Source organism: Neopelma chrysocephalum, unplaced genomic scaffold (assembly GCF_003984885.1).
Source record: "Neopelma chrysocephalum unplaced genomic scaffold, ASM398488v2 Primary Assembly neopelma1_67, whole genome shotgun sequence".
Lineage (NCBI taxonomy): Eukaryota > Metazoa > Chordata > Aves > Passeriformes > Pipridae > Neopelma > Neopelma chrysocephalum.
Genome location: NW_020897726.1, coordinates 2,740,573 through 2,762,305, shown reverse-complemented (window position 1 = coordinate 2,762,305; position 21,733 = coordinate 2,740,573). Strand labels below are relative to the sequence as shown.

General features: G+C 42.7%; 2 protein-coding genes across 4 annotated transcripts in view; both read right to left on the bottom strand.

The window, feature by feature from the left end:
- The window catches only part of LOC113968237 (probable acyl-CoA dehydrogenase 6), a 79,787-nt gene extending 64,962 nt beyond the window's left edge, over positions 1 to 14,825 (bottom strand). For both annotated transcript variants that reach the window (XR_003534445.1, XM_027684620.1), the window contains exons 1-2: positions 14,688 to 14,825; positions 3,117 to 3,237 (exon numbers count right to left, since the gene is read on the bottom strand). Coding sequence is in view for 1 of the 2 variants with exons in the window: in XM_027684620.1 (XP_027540421.1) it covers positions 3,117 to 3,237; positions 14,688 to 14,810 (244 nt within the window). In the remaining variant the exon portion in view is untranslated. The remainder of the gene's footprint in view (positions 1 to 3,116; positions 3,238 to 14,687) is intronic.
- Positions 14,826 to 15,014: 189 nt separating this feature from the next.
- On the bottom strand, positions 15,015 to 18,718 carry LOC113968239 (guanine nucleotide-binding protein G(I)/G(S)/G(O) subunit gamma-11). 2 transcript variants are annotated; one of them, XM_027684623.1, is made up of 3 exons: positions 18,578 to 18,718; positions 18,338 to 18,441; positions 15,015 to 15,454 (listed from the first exon to the last, which is right to left on the bottom strand). In XM_027684623.1, the coding sequence occupies exons 2-3, from the start codon at positions 18,431 to 18,433 to the stop codon at positions 15,329 to 15,331; spliced, it is 222 nt and encodes a 73-aa protein (XP_027540424.1). In that variant the 5' UTR covers positions 18,434 to 18,441; positions 18,578 to 18,718; the 3' UTR covers positions 15,015 to 15,328. The 2 variants fall into 2 exon arrangements, with proteins under 2 accessions (XP_027540424.1, XP_027540423.1); XM_027684622.1 differs by having other exon boundaries at positions 18,338 to 18,715.
- Between the last annotated feature and the right edge of the window lie 3,015 nt (positions 18,719 to 21,733).

The following is a 21,733-nucleotide window of genomic DNA, read 5'->3' as shown; positions in this document are numbered from 1 at the left end:
ATAAATGATTTCACTTTTCAGCATGTATTTTACAAGTAGGAAGAATCTCCCTATATAACAGAACAACACAGACTTTTTCCTAAGGAAAACCAGCATATGCACTATTTTTGAGTCATGTAAACAATAACAGAGCAGACAAATGGTTCAATGGGAAGACACTTTCTCTGGTAGAGAACGGACCAGACAGCGTAGTAAGTTAAATCTACTTATCATCTTAAGAATTCTCCAATTATGGGTGCATGTTTGGGCCTTGCCCACAGTGTTTACACAACCCCTCCAACTAACATCCTGAACCACAGCCAATATTCACTAGAAGCATAAACAACTGTGAAAAATATATAGGAAAACTTTGTTAAGTTTGTAGCCCACAACTGACTACAGTGGGAGTTTATGGAACCTTTACAATAAAAATAGTGCCCCAAATCAGTTCTCCACATGGAGAAAGTTTCCAATGATAAGGGACACATGTAAGGCACATTCTTTTAAAAACCTGCTCAAAAGCAGCTCATTGTTCATAAAGGGAATGGTGTTTACACAGGAAAAAGTCCACTTTCAACAAATCTGAAATCCAACAGATGTTTCCTTCTATCTAAGCAAAACAAGTTTGTGACCCTTTTCTGCCCAACCAAAAATCTTCAAAATTAATTCTGCAGGAAAAAAAAACTTCCATACTTGAGAGAATGATCTTGGAAAATGAATTCAGAAAAATTTGTATTTCATAATTGCAGCTGCTACTGAAGTGAATTAACTAAAAAAAAAAAGTGTTCTTTAAAGAGAATATTTTATGATCTGGATTTGAAGAGAGGTAATATAATAATTATAATTTGGTTTGTGCTGAAAAGAGAAAGTAGGGCAGGTTGTTACTCACACTGCTCTATATTGCAATTGTTCTCCTCAAATCAATTTAAGCTCTCTTCTCCAGACCTCCCACAACATCCCTCCATAACTCCCAGCTGCTCTTGGCTTCCACAAATCTCTTAAGACCTCTCTTCCTCTGCACACAACACTTAAATAACAGAAGCATCTGAGCAGAGCATAAAAGGCATATCTCTTAATTTTATTTTAATTACTACTACTAATACCTGCTAATCACACAGCAAGTGTAAGTACTTTGTAGAAGTGTAAAAGAGAAAGAATTTCAGGCTTTGCCCAAGTCATGCTGTTGAGACTGTGCCACACCTGAAACAATCCCACACCTGACTGTTTCACTTACCATCACGAGAAAGTTTCAGGACTTTCAGGTTCTACCTGATGTCATTACACCAATACACAGCAAAGCTGGATCTGGCGACATTGTTGCACAACTGAATGCTGCAAAGACAGCATCTTGCAAGGGGTTGGGGTATTTTCAGTACCCAACAATACCTTGCTCCAGAAGATTAATTGAGATGGACCATAGATTTCTGAGAATTTTATCCATTTTTATACCTTTTATGAAATGCAGCTGCAGAGGCCAAATGAGTTACATTAACAGCTAGAAACAAGCATCAAGGCCAAAGTTAAAACAGTCTTAAACATGAGTATGACAAGCATAGTCAGTACATGCAACTTTCTGTGCCCAACTTTACCTCCACAAATCCCTTCTTCACTAGATGTAACTCCAGTTATTTCTTGTCCTATCTGTTTTGTGAGCATTATACAAAGTTCCCATCTCTACAATGTTTTATGTGCAGCACTGAGGTTCCTTACCCCAGCTGAAGTCCCTGCATGTTCCGGGATGAACATAACAAGACAGGACTGCAATCTGCCAGCAATATAATGCACCAGTATTACAGCCAACACGAATATTAGCAGTGTGAATGAGACCCACTGAGATGCAATTCAAATCTACCTATGAAACAATTATAGCAGAAGGCAGAGGTGGTTTTCTCCCTCCCCCAATAATCCTATTTGTCCTTTAAATAGATCTGAAGTATAATCTCAAACTGTCAGCACTTCTGTAAAGAAATACCAGGTCAGACCTAATTGGATTTGTCAGACAATCATAGCTAAACAGTTCTCTGAGCTCCAACAGCTGAACAACTAGGGAAAAACCTTCCACATTGTAATGTGTAAGAATATGAAAGTTTATTTCAAGAGGAAAAATTTCCTCTGAAAGTAAGTGGCAAAAAGGTATAATTTGTTCCACAGAACCCTATCCCTTAGCAACATAATGATGTGGTGTGGCATAGCTAAGGTTGTGTGACTTGCTCCATATGGGCAACTATCTACAGTTAACTGTTCAAACATTGTCCCTTCGGGCTGCTCTGAATTCACCCCAACTGCTAAAAGTTTGCTTGTGTAAACCTGCCTTTTTTTTAGACTTTTTGACCTTGAGTAAGAAAACGGGAGGAAAAGAATAGGGAATTTTGACATGAATATGTAACAGTAGCAGTCAAGAAGAAAACAAATATATATTATATTGCATGTAAACAAAAAAACTAGTGGAATATGTATTGTAGCTGAAGAGCAGAAATATTTCCTATTCCTCTGTACTTTCTGACTTTTTGCATCACCTATATATATATAATCTCTCTCTATGTATAGACAGATATATAGATATATAGATATATGTACACATGAAACTTGCTCTGTCATTGCTGTATGTTAGGCTGTTCTGTTCAGGCTATTGTGGGCTGGAATAGTGCATTTTAAAGACAGCCTAGGGTATAATGGCCTAAAACCCACACTAACCTCATTCTTTGAACAGTGAGACAGAATACATTACAGAGATGTACAGGCTGCAAGTTCATGAAGTATATAGGCCAAATCTTAAAACGCTTTCAATGCCTTCAAACAGTGGTTTCATTAATGAAGATTTAGTTTATTCCTTAGGTGTCCAGATCCAGAAGAAAAGTTATTATACAGATTTTATGTTGAAAATTGAAATGGTGTTCATTTCACTGACTTTAAAATAATAGTCATGCAGGTTTTAACATTTTTACGTTTTGAGAATAACAACTTTAGCAATGTTATATTCTGTATTTGCAGAGTTGGCAACCAGCACATATGCGACTGAGGAATAAAAGTAAACTTTGCATAAATTCCAACCCATGTTTTGATCAAGAGGAAATTCAGATAATGTATTTAGTCTATCACCATTGGCATCAATACTCGGGAGTTATACACTCTCTTACCTGTTGGCTTATCCACACCAAGGAATCCAGCCTGTCCCAGGGTTTTAAACACTTTATGTGCTGGGAACTGTCCTTCTTCTTCCCACTTGTCCACAAAGGGATTAATCTCCTTATCGATAATCTAGATTTGAAAAATAAATTTTAGATGTTAATAACACAGACATTCCTACACAAACAACTTTGACTAATTTTTCCTAAAAATTGTCATCTAGGAAGAAAAGAGAAAGGTACAGGAAAAATTTTGAAAGTCCAATAATTTTCTTATTTCCTGTTGGATATCCTTATTCTCCACCCATCCACAATTATTACAAAAGACTTAATGAAGCATATATTAATAATTCTTTTAGCCATTACAACTACTAAAACAGGAAGCCACCAGGGATGGTTTAAGCCTCTCCAAGTCCTATGAAAATGGTAGTTTCCCCTCACCATTTGTTACCTTTTTGGGTACAGTTCCTAGAAAGTGACAGGAAGGGAAATCTGGATTATTCTCAAAGGGATCTTGCCAAAAAAGGTTGATGAGTTGTTCACAATGACCACACACAGTACCAAGACGGGCAAGCAGGAGAGACTTCATTTCCTCTCCCTTTACCTGAAACACTCCCAAGGAAGTCAATGCTGTTCAGGGCAGTTATGTTCAGTCTGTGTTTAGACTTTCCTATGGTCTGACAGAACATATACTGGAAAAATATAGTCGACTTCCAAAATTTGTAATATTCCCAAGTCTAGTCCCTGGGCAACTCTTGACTGTGCTACTGCTGCACACCTACTAAAAGTCAATGTCCTACACTGCCTGGCTACTGTCCTTGCTCTATTCAGGCTCCTGTCTTCCCACCCAGCTGTTGCGAGCAAAACACATCTGGGATACAGCCCCTACATTCAGTAACGCTTTCAGGTTTAAGAGCACAGGGGCTGGATGTTTCACTCCACAAAATCCCACATTTCCTTGGCCATGGGAAGGAAGGAAAATGGGCAGGTGCATTTTTGCTGCCTACCAGCCCGGTGTGAGGCAGATGCAGTTTTGACAGCTCTCAAAAGGAGTCAGATGTATCCTGACCACCTCTCCTACCTCCACCAGCCAAACCAGCAGTAGGCACCAGGCTGCTTCTACCGTGTGGCCAAGTGCACTATGCACCTGTGTCAGCCAGCACAAGGGGGTCCAAATGGAAACAAACCCTACCAAAACAAACACCAGTTGCCAATAAAAAGCTAATGTTTTTAACCTGTGACCATGATTTTACTGCTATGCTGTTTCATGAAGAGCGAATTTACTTTTTCAAGAACTTACTCCTCTTAGTCTTCTCTCCACACTAAATAAACAAACCCTGTAGTGCTATTTCTTGAGCCGGAAATAGAATCCTCCCCCTCCCGGACTGCTGTGTTCTTGAGACCCTGAGGAACCTTCTTCCAAACTATCTATTTATTGCACATTCTTTGGAGAACTCCAGCCCATATATGGCTGGTTTCTGCCTTCCAGTTGGCCACAGAAATAAGCATACTTCTTTGCTCTTAACAGAAAAATCACTTTTTCAATTCTCTCACCAAATTCTGAAAAATTATTATACTAAATGTTCGAGTCATTCAGTAATTATAATCTCTCTTCCTCTCTTATATTAACATAGGCCTCATGATCAATAGTAACAAATTGCCAGAACCCTATCTAGGAAAGCTCACCTTTCACTTCTATATTGCGATATCCTAGATGCTCAGATCCTAAGATGCTGACCCTCAATGTTGAGTTGCAGATGGTGAAATACCTTTTTGACTGCAGTAACATCTGACAATACTCATTAGGTAATGTCCAGAGAAATGCCTGAGAGGTTATGAAATACATAAAGTTTTCCCAGTGTTTTGATGGATCTTGGCAAAAATATGAAGTGAATGTACTAACAGAATTTTATGTTTATTATGGCTGGTGCGGGGCCAAGCATTTCACAGCCTACATACAAAGCTACCTTTGAAGTTAAAATAAGTCAGAATGACTAAGGCATGATTTCTTCAGATTATAACCTGCTTGCTCCTGTGCCTTTGAGTAAAACTCAAATCATTTAACAGAGCTGAATTATTACCAGGTAAAGTTTGCCATACTGAGTAAAAGAAGATCTGTTTTGCATGACACAACAAAAAACCCCAGAGATAACCTCACTGCACAAACCACAAATGGTATCTGCCCCTAAACTCAAGAAAAAATTAATAGCACAGTCCAGATGCTGATAGTCACAGTTTTTCTTAGCACTGAACCCTATTGGCCTGTATTTTTACAAAGAATTAAATAGGTCCTGTCAGAAGCTTTTACATTTCAGTCATAAACTGCTTGAAAAAATCACACATGTTATTTTATAATCATAAGGGGTTCGGGGGAACACCTTCCCTTGTACTAACACATACAAACACAAGCCATATTGCTGGAAAACTGCAGTACTGCTCAGCTGGCTGATTCTTCAGGACTGATTATTGGATATTATCATCCCTTCCTAGAAAAGACAAACAGAAATAGGGAGAGGTATTTTCGAAAGGTCAAGTCAGCAATGAGTGAAGGAAAACAAGTAATTACTAAACATGTGCTTAAAACATTGCTGAAGATGGGTCAAACAGTGCTGTACTTCTAACCACTAGATTTGTCCCTTTCCTTGGCTTTAACAACTTCCTCACATCTGTGCCCTCAGAAAAATATTTCACACTTGAACTGCAGACAGATATTATGTAGGCACCTTAACTTAAACCATAATGTATACATACAGTGTTTGAAGAATATACAGAAGTGAGCTTTAGGCAGCATGCAGCAACTGTTCTGCTGATTTATATATGCTTTATCATCCCATGGAAATCATGGGTGTCAACATCTAAACTTGCATCACTGGGATATCAACTATAACAAGATCTCAAACTTCTATCAGTAGAAACATTTAGCACTGCATACTACTGATGCTATATGACAGATATTCCCAGCCACAAAGGAAATCCTTCCACCTGATGTAGCTAGTCAAATCTCAGTGGCATTAGGGATGTAAAGTTGATTTAGGAGCCATCTAACTTTCCCACCTGCTGATAAAGTTCCAGTAAATCACAACAGAAACTCTGTTATTTTCCTGACAGTGAGGGCACAGTAAATCTTATATATGGGACTGGTGTTTTTCTCAGGCTGCGTCATCTGAACAGTGAAGAGGCAAACCTAAAGGACTAGGTTCTGGAGGCAGCCTTGGTTTAGCCTGCATCCCAATGAGAATTCAGGCTCCTCTCTGGGGAGCCTCCCAAAGAATGGCCTCAGGGCTGGTATCAGCTGTGAATTATCTCGAAAAACACTGGTGGATATTTGCCCAGTCGGAAACTGATAGAGCCAACAAACTCGCTTCTTGTTGAATGGTGGTAAGAAAAATAAAAGTGTTTCATTAAAAATAGTTTTGACAAAGTTTTGTGAAAACAGCACCTGTAGCTTCCTGCCCAGGAATGGGGAAATGCAGGGTTATAGAGGGGACAAACACAGAAATTCAAATTTTTAAAAAGTAGATTATTGTAATTTCTCTTTAAAACAAAGCAATTAAAATATCCTTCCAAATCATTGCCAGAGAGTTGCATGTTTTGACTATATTCCATTGGAATTTATTGTACTATTTAAATGAGAAAAGTAACAAAAATTTACAGTTGGGGGTTTTCCTGCATATAATGCTCAATATTCTGTGCTGATATTGTACTTACAGGTACCCAGAAACATTAGCAATTGCCATTTAATTCTCACTGCATTCTAAAATAAATGCATTCTACAACAGTAGAAACTGTAATTGAATTAATTTGGGTACTGAGAGCAGATACAGATGTCCTTTACATCAATTAAATTTCTTTTCATTATTCACCAGCAAGTTTACCTTCCATCATGCAATTCAAACCAGAAATTAAAGGCCATACCTCTTATATTCACAGCTTATAATATTGTAGAGTGGTAGTATATTTCAGCACACTGTTAGCAAAATGGTGAATCTTGAAAATAATACACTGAATTCTTAAAAAAATTACACAAACTTTTACTAAAGCTGAGTTATACCTCAGTTGAGATTAGACTAGCTTACTAGAAAAGCAAGAGAAAATGTCCAAGAAAAAGCTATTTCATATTAAGATTAAATGGATTCTGAGGGGGCAGAATTAGATTAGGTGTTAGGAAGAAATTCTTTACTCAGAGGATGATGAAGCACTGTAACGGGCTGCCTAGAAATGTTGTGGATGCCCCATCCCTGGAAGTGTTCAAGGCCAGGTTTGATGGGGGCCTGAGCAACATAATCTAGTGACTGGCATCACTGCCCATGGCAGGGGGTTGGAAATAGATGATCTTTAAGGTCCCTTCCAACCCAAACCATTCTATGATTCCATGACATAACTGTACAATATTATGTTGGGAGCAGCATTTTTTTCCCTTTAAATCAAGTTACAGTAATCAAACTTAGCTCTATTAATATAATAACCAAAGATGATGCAATTAATAGGATCTTTAATGTAAAAAGCAAACAAATAAGCAACAAACTTCTGTGCTTCCAGACCCCATGACACATGCTAGGAGACCCTAGCAGAAGTCAGGAGCTGCCTGAGTGCCTGAGTCACCCCATATGGTAGTGGCAAGCCTGGACCTGACATGGGTGATGCCCCAGCAGGAGAGCCAATTGTTCAGTCTCTGCTGACACAGGGTGCAGAAACAGAGGCAGTATGTGACTTAAAAAACCACAACAAGTTAAAAAAAAACCCACATTAAACAAATATAGTTTAACCACACAGCAGCCAGAAAATGCTCCCTGCACCACTAACCTTGCCTGCTCATACAAAGTTATTTAGTGCACTTTCTTTTGGCAACCAAAACTCAGTATTATGAGCTTGTCTGAATTCTGCCGTGACCTAGAGAGCAAAGTTGCAGCCTACTGCTTCCTCTGTCAGGATGCATCACCACCACTGGGCAAACGTCTCCAGGAAGTTTTGCAGGACTGTTTTCTGGTGATTGTTTTCTTTGGGGTTTTTTGTTTGTTTTTTGGTTGGTTGGTTTGGTTGGGTTTTTTGTTGGTTTTGGTTTTTTGGGTTTTTTTGTTGCTGTTGTGTTGATTTGGGCTTTTTTTTAATACTAACTGAAAATAGGGGGATGGCCCTCAATTCTTCTCTTATAAAACACACATTATTATTAGTTAGGACTTACCTAGGAGATCTATGTAAAATATGACTCACTGCTATGCAAGGATTCCTGTCAAGGTAGCAAATGTCCTAGATGCTGCCAAAACACTTCTCCCCTTTACAGAAGGAAGGCAAGTCTCCCTCTTGCCCACAGCAGAGAAGATTTGGCATTTGGATACACTCTGCACCTCATTCTATATTCACAGTTGACCACCCAGCCAAACATATGATGTGACCACTTGGGCAAATGACTGTCTACAAGAGTTGTCAGTGAAGAATTTGCCCTACTGCAGTACGGGATTTGAGACTAGGCCTCAGTGCTGATACAGAAACTTCTGTACGCTGAGCTATCATTGGATTGCTGCCAGAAAACAAGCCAAGAAAGTGTTTTCCACAATGATATGGGGTTGAACTGAAAAAGTTCAATTTAAGAGCAGACCTCCATTTCATGACCCTGTGAAAAACATGTGGCAGGAAAAAAAAGTCCTAAAAGCAGAATATGTAGAAAATGAAAATAAAGAACAAAAATGAAGTAATTTTGACTTGAGCTTTTCAAGCTTTTTTTTTTTTTTAATTCCATACCTAAAAAACCTTAAACAGAAAACAAAATAACGGTTCCACCTACCCCATTTAAACACATTGCCAGTCCCCTTGCTCTGGTGGGATTACAGAAAGATAAAGCTAGGACCACACTGAAGTACCTGGCTGAGCGTGGTCTCCATGGCAGACACTTAGGCTCACCATGCTCCTTTTCCATGGACTGCATTGCTGATCTTTTATTTTGCTTGTAAATGTACTAAGCACTTGACAGAATAAACAAAAAGACATATCAACTATGTCAGGTTACAAATAACCCCTCCTCAATCTACTCTGTGCATGTGTGTGCATTTAGTTGTAAATACACAGATATTTCTGATCGTTTCCCCTTTTCCCTTTCACTATGGATGTTACATAAGCTTGAGACATTTGGGAAAAAAGTAATTCCAGCTTAGCACTATAAAGCCAGTTCAAAGGGGCAGATAATACATCATCTAGTGCTTCTGGTATCTTTAGGATACTTCTACTTTGTTCATTGCTGCAAAGTGAGGGTGAACAGGCCTGGCTCACATCTGGGTTTCTCCACTGCCATTGCACATAGTTGTGGCCAGAGCTGAGCTTCCAGAGAAGCTTCCAATGGATTTTAAACCAATATTCACTAGTCCTATATAAGGGGAAAAAAAAACAGAAATTTTTCCTAATAGCTGAAAAATATAAGTCTGAAACGGAAAGCTGTATTTAAAACTGTTTAATTAGAAGAGCACCACAATTCTTTTGTACCTTCAATAAAGCTGTGCCACAGGCAACAAAGTAATCATGAAATCTGCTACAGCACTGGGTACCAAAGACTGCAGTGATCAGCAGATACAGGAACAAACTGTTACTAAATTAAGTTTTCCATTTCTCAGAGGAAAAAAAATAGTGGAACAAAAACCCCTATAACATAGAAGTTGGCAGCTTCTCATTGTATAATAAAACATACCTGTCCTCATCTATTTTTACAAAATCTAATTTTTCATGGAAAAAAGCATGCACTTTATTCTGTAATTTTGCCTGGTCTATTCACTTGGCAGTAACTGGACACACTTCTGTTTAAATCATTGTGTTTCCTCCCTTTCACTGTAACACAATTCCTTGCAGCATATCTAATACATAAAGCAAAGCTGATAACTGCTTCAGAAAATTGAATACTGATTATCTTTTGATCCCATACATCTGGCTACAGATTTTACTTCAGGAAACCAGAAAATCCAAACCCTGAATCAACCACAAAGTTTTTGCCAGCACTGAAAGCTCAAAATCCTACAGGTCTGCCAGGAGTACAGAAGCATGCGCTGCCCTCCACCCTGTGCATATTTGTTGGCACAGATCTGGGAGCTGGCACATCTGGGAGCCCCATTGAAGAAGCAGAGGGCATACATCATCATCATCATCATCATCATCATCATCCTAAGAAAATGAAAGACCAGCCTAGGCACTGATGTTGGTTGGACAAGCCTTCTGGATGACTGGGAGCTCTGGCTACTCATAGAGTAGAGTATGCTATAACATACTATACAAATATGCTTGAATAGTATCCAGGCTACTTGTATCAAGTTACGAAAGCTGTACAAAACGGAGCAAGTGACAGGTTTTTTTGCTCCTGCAACTCATACTTTTCAACTCATAGATGCTGAGTTGAGGTACAGTGTAATGCCTACCAGATGCTGGGATGTTGGGATTTGGGTCCTCCTGACTCTGGATTACTTCCCTGTAGGAACGAAAGTTATCCCACTATGGCCCACACCATTACATGTGAACTGTCATGGCAAAATCTGTTTAAGCCCAGATGTTTGCTCAGTCATAAACTGCTTATTAAGACAAAACTTTAGTTGTTGGCAGAGAGTAACTGAATTGCCTAATCTAATCAGATGTGGCAATGATAAATACAATAACTAGACCTGAGGCACAAAAATATTACTTAGGCACAGAAAGTCTAACTCAATGCAGTGGAAATCTGTTCTAACATTAATATGGGGTAGGAAAAAAATCCAGTGTTTGGACACAACAACTGCAATCTCAGATGTATGCAGTACTCTGACACCAAGTAACAAATAGGAGCATTGCTTACAAAATGGTCTTTACTGCATTTTTGTTACACAATGAAGCATTTGTACAGTAACTAACACTTTTGCTACTATCAGAAAAAGCTTTTTACAGAGCTTGCTTGAATATGCTGAAGCTCTTTTTTTTTTTCCCTCTTACTCCTCTACACTGATTTAAAAGCAACCCTTGGTAGGGCACTGGTGGATGTACTGGATGGTCCCTTTTGTTACAGTGGTATATCCCAGCTGCGTCTTCCAATAACAACAAAATTCAATTATAAAGGTTTCCTCTCTGTTACATTGACACCAAAATTCTTGGCACCAGCAAGACAATTAGCCCCTAAATGTTTGTATGATCTTTCTATCAGTCACAAGATGACAAAGGCTATTTCAAATACCCCAGAATCTGGGAATACATTTGCTTCCCTTAGACAGAAAGGACAGAAGGGCACTCAGTACAGACTCTGTGAGCCTTATCAATGTCGCATTTATCTGTTTTCTTCCTGAAACTTTTACCTCAGGTAATGATAAATTAGGTTTTAAAATTACAGGTGCCAATATTTTTCAGGTTCAGTTGTGTCTTTTCTCCCCCCAACTCAGTGAGACACTAACTTTTAGCTGATTTATTTGTAATACCAGCAACTTATTACTTTGCTGTTCTGTGACAGGGGTTTATGATTTGTTACAAAGATAAATAAACCAACTCCATCCAAGGTACTCTAGTGGTAATAGTAGTCACCGTTCAGTATTTTGCAGGTGGTCAAAAAGAGTCATATTATTTTGACAGGGAATTTACAGTAATTTTACCAGAAAGTTAAAGCAAATGTTAATATTTAATTTGGATCATTCATGCACTAATATGAAAGGACATTAATTCTTGTAAAAATACATATACGAATAAACAGAAACTCATGACATACAAGCCAAGAGTGTAAATAAGGTATTGATGTCCTTCGGTGGAGTTTCATTGTCACAGGGGAAATCCTCATCCTACAGACACACTTCACAGTGTAACTAGAACCAGTCACCACTAGGCATAAAATGAAATGTCATTCATATTACATGGCACTCCAGAAAAATATGTACCAAATTTACCAATTTCTCAAACCTTTTTATCACTAATGCCAGAGAAAAAGAAAAATGGATAGCATGTATACATCCTGTATGTATAGGAATATTGTTATGCATACATATCAGGAGTAGGTTAAACCTTTTTCCTTCAAACCAGTTATACTGTAATTTAATTACTGCAACAAGTTGTGGGAAACCAGTACACTGCAAGCCTTGTCCAACAAGTTAAGAAAAAGTCACATTTTCGATTTCCAAGAGGAAGGGTGGTGACCTATAAAGTCGTAAAGGAAACCACTCACAGGGTCATTTCAATACCCTTACTAAAAACAGCCCCCTGGAATTATAAGCCTCTTCCTCATCCTGCTCAGAACAATTGGAAAATTATAGATAATTTAAAATACGTTAACTTAATATACTAAAAAACAAAATTAATGGAGACAAAAAAATTAAAATTCTCACTCGTGGAATTGCACTGCTAACTTCTCAGATTTCTCTAGTAGTGGCGTTAGGATTTAGCTAGTGGAAAACTGCCCCAGATTACATAACAGGTATATTTAAAATGCGGTGCAGATCCTGAGTGGTCTTTCTCTCCCAAAGACTCTACTTTTTAGTTTATCCTAAAGTCATCAGGGACAGGCTTAACTTAAGCCAAACACTGATTGCTAGAAGCTTTAGGTGAACAACGTCAGACTGGATTTGATATAAGCTAGTGATTTTTCTTTTTTTCCTATATGATCAGATCAAATCTAAAATAAATGCTACATAAATATTTTTTAAAATAGAGGACAATGAAAAAATCAGGTTTATGTTGTCTACTGTGATTTCTTCTACAATATATTCATCACAAAGTTTTATGCAATAAATGTAGCACTACATTCCTTCTTAGCCCATGATGCAATTAAGGGCACTGAACCCAGCAAGGTAGAGCATGTTGTTAGCTGCACTTCAACAGGTGTGGAGGGCATAGAAACAAGGGAGGGGAAAGTTTTTATAAAAAAACCCCCACATTGTGTCACACAGCAGAACAGCAAACACTGCACCAGCAGACACTATATAGCTACTTCCCCCCCCCCCCCGCACTTCATCTCATCTCTGAGTAAACAAACAGCTGTGAACACTTGAAATACAATATAATGTGTGCCTTAACCTACCCATGACAAAGAAGCAGGACTTTTAAAATCTTCCCAATCACTCTCTTCACAATGTCTGGCTTTGTCCTCTGTGTTTCAAGACACTGATTTTTCATCAATGCACTTGTAGTGCCTGGCCAGGTGATGGGGAGCGGTGTGCATGGAACAAGGTCATTGGGCAAAAAGCTCTGCAGATATGCAGATACACAGTTACACGAAGGCTCCTTCCAGATGGGATCAGCGCAAATTTGACACGATGGTATTAGCCACAAAATTCTGCACTCTCAATCCAGGTGAGAGAGGAGGATTCATTTCCAGCTTCTTCTAGTGATTCTTTCTCTGGCGTCTTATTTCAGCTTTGCAAAGGGTCCAGGAATTTAGATTAATGAAACTAATTTACTAAGAAACTGACTGGTCATGGATCTCTTTCTCTTATTCCTCAAGTTTCTTTTGTCTTTAACACAGAAAATGAACTCACAGGTCCTAAAGCTCAGTGAAAACAGGCCTCATCTTAGTGACAGAAAACACAATTATTTAAATTGCTTTTGGGATATTTTAACACTGGAAGTGTGAAAGTTAATGCCTGAAGCAACATAAACCTGAGGTAAACGTCACATGCCTCAGAAGTAACTCCACTATCTTTTGTCCACAGTGAACTGGGGAAGAGGTGAAATTGGGAGAGAGTTAAATTTATCCATAGAAATATAAGATTCTTCAAGTAATTTTTAAAAGCATCTATTAAAGATAGAACAGCACAGCTCCAAACCCACATAAAAAAAGAGTCAATATCTGGCAATCCAGAGCATACTGTTTAAAAAAAACTACAGCAGAGCACTGCCCTACCAGATAGAATTTGCAAACTTACCTACAGGTAAGGGTTAGGGTTACAAGCCTGGGACAAGTCCTTACACTCCTAACACCTTCCTCTGAACTCACATACTGTTTGGTCCTATGTGGTTGCCACAAAAATGCTGTTTACTCATTGCAGCAGTTACCGAACTTCTGCACTTTTCTCACTGGTTCATAGTTCAAAGGTGGATGTCTCTGACAAACTGCTGCCCCGGCCTCGCAGCGTGCACCACACCAGAGCTCCCTGCCGTCACAGCGGCTGATTGTCTGGCTTTGGTAGATGCTGTTAATCCTACCACGGTGTTCTACAGATGACACTGACCTCGCTGATGGGAATGCACAGAGTTCACCAGCACTACCGTTAGTTGCAGATTGCCATTTGGCACTCAATTTGCACATTACCTTACCATAAGTTCCTCCCTTCCTCTGGACTTATGATCTAGTTTTGCAGGAGCCTTCCATCACTCCCGTCTAAGAGCTGGCTCAGCGACCGGCGGCACCCGTGGCCGGCCGGCACCGCTCGCCCCGCTGGACCGGGGCAGCACACGCCGGGAAGGGCTGTGCCACCCTGCGGGTCACAGGCAGGGGACACGCGGTTCCGTTTCTGGCACTGGCAGCGACAAGTTACTTATCTAAGCACACCCCGAGTCGTTCCGGGCCACTCACTGCCCTTGCCCTGGCTCGCTCTCCCCGCAAAGGGTGGCGCGGACGGGTGTCCCCCGGGCCCGCCGCTCCCCGAATGTCCCCCCGGGTACCTTTCTGAGGGCCGCCCGCAGGTCGCGGTGCTGCGGGGTGTCACCGCCGTCCCCTGGCCCCGAGCTGCGGCCACGCAGGGCCGAGCCCAAGCGCGCCCAGCGCCCGCCGCCCCGCAGAGCCATGGCCGCCGCGCCCGGTCCCGCTCCAAAGGCAAGGCCGAGGGCCGCCAAAGCCTGTCCCGCTCCAAGAGCCAAGGGCGAGGGCAGCCGCCGTGCCCGACCAGCTGCCTGGGTCGCCTCGGCAGCCCCTGCCCCGCCCCGCGCCGTCCCGTCCCCTCCCTCCTCCCGCTCCTCTCTTTCCCGCAGCAAGCCACGGTAGCTCTCTGGTTACGGGTAGGTTTTCTTTAATGCCAACGAACAGCCATGAAGCGACCGACAAGCGGGTGGCGAAAGGGCCCCGCGCAGCGACAGGAGCCGGCCCCGCCAGGGAGCAGGGCACAGCCGGCCCTGCCGAGCGGCCTGCGCGGGTCTCGGCAGCTTTCGGGTGGGTTTCTGTATTTTTGTAAGGAGAAATAGAAAATAACAAGAAATCCGCTCCTGTGCTCGTTCAACACGGACCGGTGGCGGTAGGGACACGCTAGTGACTCCGTAGGGGTATAGGAGCAATGTCTGCTCCGGGGGCAGGCGCGGGGGCCATTCTTCTAAGCGATGACACAGCCTCCCTTCTCCTTGAAGGGATTCTTGTCCTCGGGAACCCCCTTCACCAGCGGGTCCTCGCCCGACCGCTCCTCGATGTAGTTCTTGATCTCTTCGGAGCACTTGGACACCTCGAGGGAAAGGACAGAGAAGAAGCTGCGTTATGACCGGAGCTAATGAACATCAGAGGAGGAAACCCGTGAATTCACATCCTTCTTTCTCATTTACCTTCCCGCCAAGCATAAAACATCTGACCACAGAGCAAACACTAAGCACATGCAGACTCAGCTTCTTTCCTCTTTTTTCACAGCCTGATATTCACAGAACATGTGAGTATCTCTGGGAATGTATATGCCACTTGTAACAGCAGCTGCTGCGTACTTAAACTTGCAGTCTTCTTAGCCAACATAGTTTTATTAAGCTGTGGATCATGCTCTTCCTCAGCATTGGCATGACTTATGGTCAATGGTTTCAGGGTCAGTAACTTTCAATTCAGCTTTAAAGTATTTATGTCTTTACGTGTTTTTCCCAAACAAAACATTCAGCAGTGATTTTTCAGTGGTAATACAAATTCTTACTTTGTGGTTCTACTATAGCAACGATGCATCTTGAATGAAAGTAAAGACCTGCCTGGGAAAGACAATATGCTTACAGGTTACCCGGGGTAATTTTGAACAATAGTTAATAGAATAGCCTATTTTGTTATGAGAGAACATAATACACATAACACTATGCGTGGCATTCATAGCAAACTAGCACTGATGTAGGTAAGCCTGCACAGAACCTGCCCGTGGAGAAGAAATGTGTTCAGTTTTTGTTCACTGAGACAAGAGAACATGCAGTGACAGTATCTGGGGAGCATGAGAGTGCACAAGCGAATCTCACGAGCTCCAGAGGTTCCTTATCCTCACATCCCTCTTGCTTCCTTTCCCTGTGTCAGCAGAAACTGTCCTTAGATGCTCGAATACCTGACATGCCTGAGGACACACTCCTGCTCTGTCCACACCTCCTCCCTTCCTACCCACAGTCCCTGCAGCGGTACAGCTGTGCAGCGTCAGCGGCAGGAACCAGCTGTTGGCCAGGCCACTAGATGATTAGTATTTCTAATTTAAGGCCTTTTGCCTTCTTTGTTAATTATATTTTACTTCATAGGTAGAACTATAACAAGAGAACCAATGAATTTACCTGCTCTATCACAGACAACAGAGTATGATCTGTGCAAAATTAAGCTTTAAGCCATCAGAAAGAACAGATTTAATTCCTAGTTAAACAGTGTATAAAATAAAATCTAGCTGCCTTTGGACCTACAAATCCCATTGAATGTCTTACTCTTCTCTACCTTGCAAACCCTGTTCATTCAAATTGGGGCACTTTATCCTGTAGTAAAGTTGTGCTCCAAAGTCTATGCAGGACCAGGGTTTGTTTTACTTCAGTCAGCATTACCAGGATATTCTCATTTATAAGAAAAAAAAAGCGTGCTTAAATACACGTTCAAACATTTTTATTCATTAAAAAAATTATTCAAAAGGACACTTCCTTTTTCTGCTGTAAAGGCATAGGAAAGAGTCAAGAAAACTTTTGCTAAAGTTTTTACTTTTGGTAACAACAGAAGTGTGGCTTCTGCATTTCCCTGTCCCTGTACCAACCATACACGTACCAGGGAACTGTGGTGACTATAACACAGACTTCATTCTCACAGTGAAACTTCTGTTACAATGCACTGGTAAAATTGAGCATGCTGTCTGTGCTTTACTTCAGGTGAATCTAAAATATTTGTTTCCCTAAAGTGATCAGGCTTTTGATTTATTTCGAAAATTTATTATTATTATTATTATTATTATTATTATTATTATTATTATTATACCTTCAGCTCCTGCAGAGTAAATTTCAGTTGCTTGGGAACTCTCTGAGGGATGATATTGCTATCTATAGTAGTTCGATATCAAGTCCTCAACACTGCTGGAGCTTTAGACTATACCATAACAGCTACAATCACTGATACCTAACTCACAACTAAAATGTAACTCTTATTTTCTGGGCTAAATACCTAGACAGGTGATTAGTAATTAGTGTGACTAATGCCACTGATACTCACATATAAATGTATTTTTAGTCCTAACTAGAAGTGTTTATTTAGGTGTAGTTTGCTTCTGCTGGCATGCAGAATAAGAAAAAAAAAATATCAGTTTCAGAGCAAGATCAGTTCTACACGTCTTTCATTTATAGAAAAGTAGAAAACCACAAACATTTAACTGGAAAGTACTTCACCTGTGGAAAGGAACAATCACTGTAAATGTCTAAAAGTACAACTTTTCTATGGGACAAAGCTTGGTGGGTCACGGCTCCGCACCGGCAGCCTTTTGGCTCCTGCCCTCCGCCCGGGAACTGCACAGCGCACGAAGAGGGAAACCGGGGCAGGGAGCGGTGCCGCGGTGGGGCTTCCCGCGCCACAGCACCCATCTCCTGGCACCGACAGGTCCCAGCGCGTTCTGTCTACAGAGGAGAGGAACACAGCGCGACGTGCTCCTCCCTCGCCTGGCAAGGCTGCCTTGTGCCGGCCTTGAGCTCCAGGGACTCGCGGAGAGGGGAAGCCAAGGGGTGCCAAATGCAACGGGAACAGCCGCGGCCGGCGCGCCCATGCCAGCCTCTCGCGGCGCCTTCTCCCGCGGTGGTGCGCTTCTTTCCCCCCGCTCCACAGCCACCCCTGGAAAGGACCTACGCGGTGTTAGCGGTGCTATGTCGACAACGCTGTCCCCCGCCCCTGATCCCAAGCGGGTGGCAGGAGCCGTCGGTGCAAACTGCAGCCGTCCCAAAACATCCAGGGCTCTCCGGACAAGCGGCTCCCACAGCCTCGCCGCCCCTGGCCCCGCCGCCCTCCCAACGTGCCCCTGGCCGCCTCATGAGCCCCCGCACCTCCGTCCGGGGACGATTGGGCTGCTCCCCGCCCCAGCCCCAGCCCCGGCGTCCGCCCCGGCGGCAGGGCAGCTTCGAGTCCTTTCTCCGCGCCCGCTCACCGGCTGCCTCTCCAGCTTCACTTCTTTCCGAAGCTGCTCCACTTCCATTTTCAGTTTGTCCTTCTCGCTCAGGTCCTCGATGTTGATGGCTGGCATCGTCTACACTGTCAAAGCGCGAAGGGAGGGAGGGAGGGACAACAAAAGGTTACGTCTGGGCAGCGAGGGCGCCGGGGCCGGAGCCCCCGGGCGGTGGCGGAGCGGTGGGACGGCCGCCCCCGGCCCGCCCCCGGGCTCACTCACACGCTGCCGTCCGAGTTGCCCCGCTGGTCGGCGGCGACCGCTTCCTCTCCGGCGCGCGCGTTCTCCGTGCCGCTCCGGCCTTTAAACCTCCACGCTAATCCCCCCTAACCGGATTAGAGCTCGCCGTCCGGGCCGACCCCGCTGCCGGGGCGTTGACACGGGCCCTGCCTGCACAGGGAGGTCCGGCCGTCCCGGAGCGGCCCCCGGGCAGTGCGTTCGGTCCCGTCGCCGCACCGGCGGCAGGAGCTGGAGGACCCTGCTGTGCTGACCTCTCCGGCCTCTCCCTCTTCACCACTGCTGCGGAGCAAATTCAGCGAGGTCGGCTGGGGGTTTTGGCCCAGCTGTGAAATCTTTCTCCCCGACACCTCCTCTTCCACCTTCTGACCATTGCAATGTCTCATGCTTCTCCATGCCACCAGCAACCTTTGGCTCTGTGTTACTCTGCCCAGCAGCTAGGGTAGAAGCAGGTGGTTTGCATGTGCACATTCCTTGATACTTGTGCATTACCGCCACGAAGGGACTGGATTGAAAAGGTAGAGAGGGGAAGGAACCACTCTCGTGTTAACTGCCCCAGCAGGCAGCCAGCCCATCAATGCCAGACACAGCAACTTTTGTTGGTAGGTGTGTCTGCAAAGTAGAATTGCAGCTCTGCATGAGACAGTTATTGTGCCTGGCTTGCATCAAGGGTCTCTGGAATCATGGAGTTATGAGAGGTGTCAAGGGTGGAGTGCTCCACATAAAAGAAGTGAGGGTTTCAGAAGACACAAGAAGGAGCTAGGAAACTCTTCACCTGTGGTTGCATACAGCTAGATACCAAATAGGGCGCTATGCTCTTTAGAATAGGGTGGTCCCTCCCTGCCTATTTGTTCAGCCCCTAGCATCTCTCATCCTAGCAGCTGCTTTCCTACAATACCACTGGAAGCAGAACTCAGGATCCTTCAGACAGAACGTAGCTGCAGGCCATTAAAATGGGCTTGTAGGCCTTCTGTTATCTAGCAATTCAAAGGTCCATACAGGCAATCACCCTTCCCTCTTTCCACCTCTTTTTTTCCTATTAAATACACTCATTTCTCCTCCTCTCCCCACTCACCAGATGTAAGCAGCTGTCTGCAGTATGTAAGATTTACATCTTTCTTGTCCAGTGCTCTTCCTATAATGCTCTTGGGGTCTGTATTCCTTTTATTTTAGCCAGTTCACTAAAAACAGTTTTTCTCCCTCTGTCTATTATCTCCCCATTCTCAGCTGTTGATATGCAATTTCTACACCCACATAATCTACACTGACAGCTGCATCTCCAAAGTCCACCAGCTGCTGGTCCTGGGCCAGTCAAAACAGGAGGAAGGAACTGGCCAGCCAGAGTCTTAGAGGTGCCAGGGCTGTTGCAGGAGCAGAAGCACTGTCGTGTGGAGAGGCAGAGAGCATGTGGTGTAGTGGTGGTGGGCAAAGGTGCAGGAGTGAGCTGAAGGTGGGTTCTGGCACACCATTGATGTGGTTAGGGTGGGAAGAACTTGGTGTCCATAGCTCTGTAATGGAAAGCCTCCAGAGAGCTGTTTGCTGACATGACTAGCTCTGTTGATGGCAGTCAGTAATGGACTTTCCACCACTTACTGTGTTAACTTTTACTGTATTTCATGTATTTTTACAGATATTTACCTAATCTGAGTTATAGCAAAGGAGAAGCTAAAAAGCAGCATTGATGGATAGGTAGCTTTAGCTCACACTTTGATTCGTATGTGTGTGTGCACAGAGGAAATGAAAAATATGGAAAATGGTATTTGCATTATAGCATTCACTTTGCTGCTATGACTGAGAACACAGCTGCGTTGGGCAGGACACGTCTCCAGGATGAAGGACCACCGCCTCCCTAAGATCCTGCTTTATGGTGAACTTGCCACCGGCTGCCACAAGAGAGGAGCCCTGAAGAAAAAATACAAGGACTCCCTGAAACAACATCTCAGCCTTGGCCATATTGACCACCATAACTGGTCTACTCTGGCCTCCAATCGGGAGGCCTGGAGACACACCATCTATAACGCTGCTGATGCTTTTGAGAAAGCACGCAGGATCACCCTTGAGGAGAAAAGACAACACAGAAAGAATCGAGCCTTGCAGAATATACCATCTAAGGAGTCTTTCTGCTGTGTCTTTTGCAACCAGACATGCCTTTCTCGTTTTGGCCTTTTTAGCCACCAACGCGCTTGCAACAAACGTGGGTAGAGCCCTTCCCAAATCTTCGTTCGCAAAGCCTAGCCATGATGATGATTATTATTTTAAGTGGTATTTCAATTACTTTGTTTGCAACTCAAAAAATTATGATGAAAACCAAAGCACATCAGTCTAGGACATCATATTAAAGACCATCATATTAAAATCACTTGAGAGTTTCCAGTACTATAAGGATGACTTTTTGCTTTCTTCTGGAAATAGAAAATGTACATTTTTTTGTTTGTTTGTTCTTTCCTGCCAGAGGGACATAAACTTTAATATAATTGCTCTGCCTAATAAGATGAGCAAAATCCCTAAAAATGAGAACACCTGTTAGTAACAGTTGTAGCTATAACATTCTAAAGGATGGCAGATGTGTCCCATGGTGATGACTCAAACTGTACCAGGGTTTATTTTCTTGTCACTAAAGCACCCACTTATCCTTTGGCAACTGGAGATTCTAAAAAAAAGGAACAGTGCTAAAAAAGGAGATGGAAAGGTGCCATTCATATCCTTTCAGAAGACATGTAGGTGGGGTAGGGATTAAATTTACTCCTTTCTTGCCTTTAAGAAAATTAAAATTATATCAGAAAACCAGGTTGTAATCCTCCATGATATAAGAAAAGCAGAGAAGTTATGGAGAGAAAGTCGACTCCTGAAATAATCAGGGTGCTATTAAATTCGCCCTCCTTACAGCCCCTATGGACTCTGCTTCTTTCCTGCAGGCCACAGATTTCCAGGGCCCTGTATCTCAACCCCATCGGCAGCCGTTGCTGTAAAGGGAGTAGAGAAGAGCAAGAAGAGATCAGATTATCTTGTTGTTATCTATGGAGAGCACGCCTAATTTGCAGCCACTCTTATCTCTCTTACTGAATTCTATCTGGAGTGAACATTAATTAATGTAATGTCTCTAATAAATCAGAGAGGGAAAAGTATGCTGTTTGCTGCTCA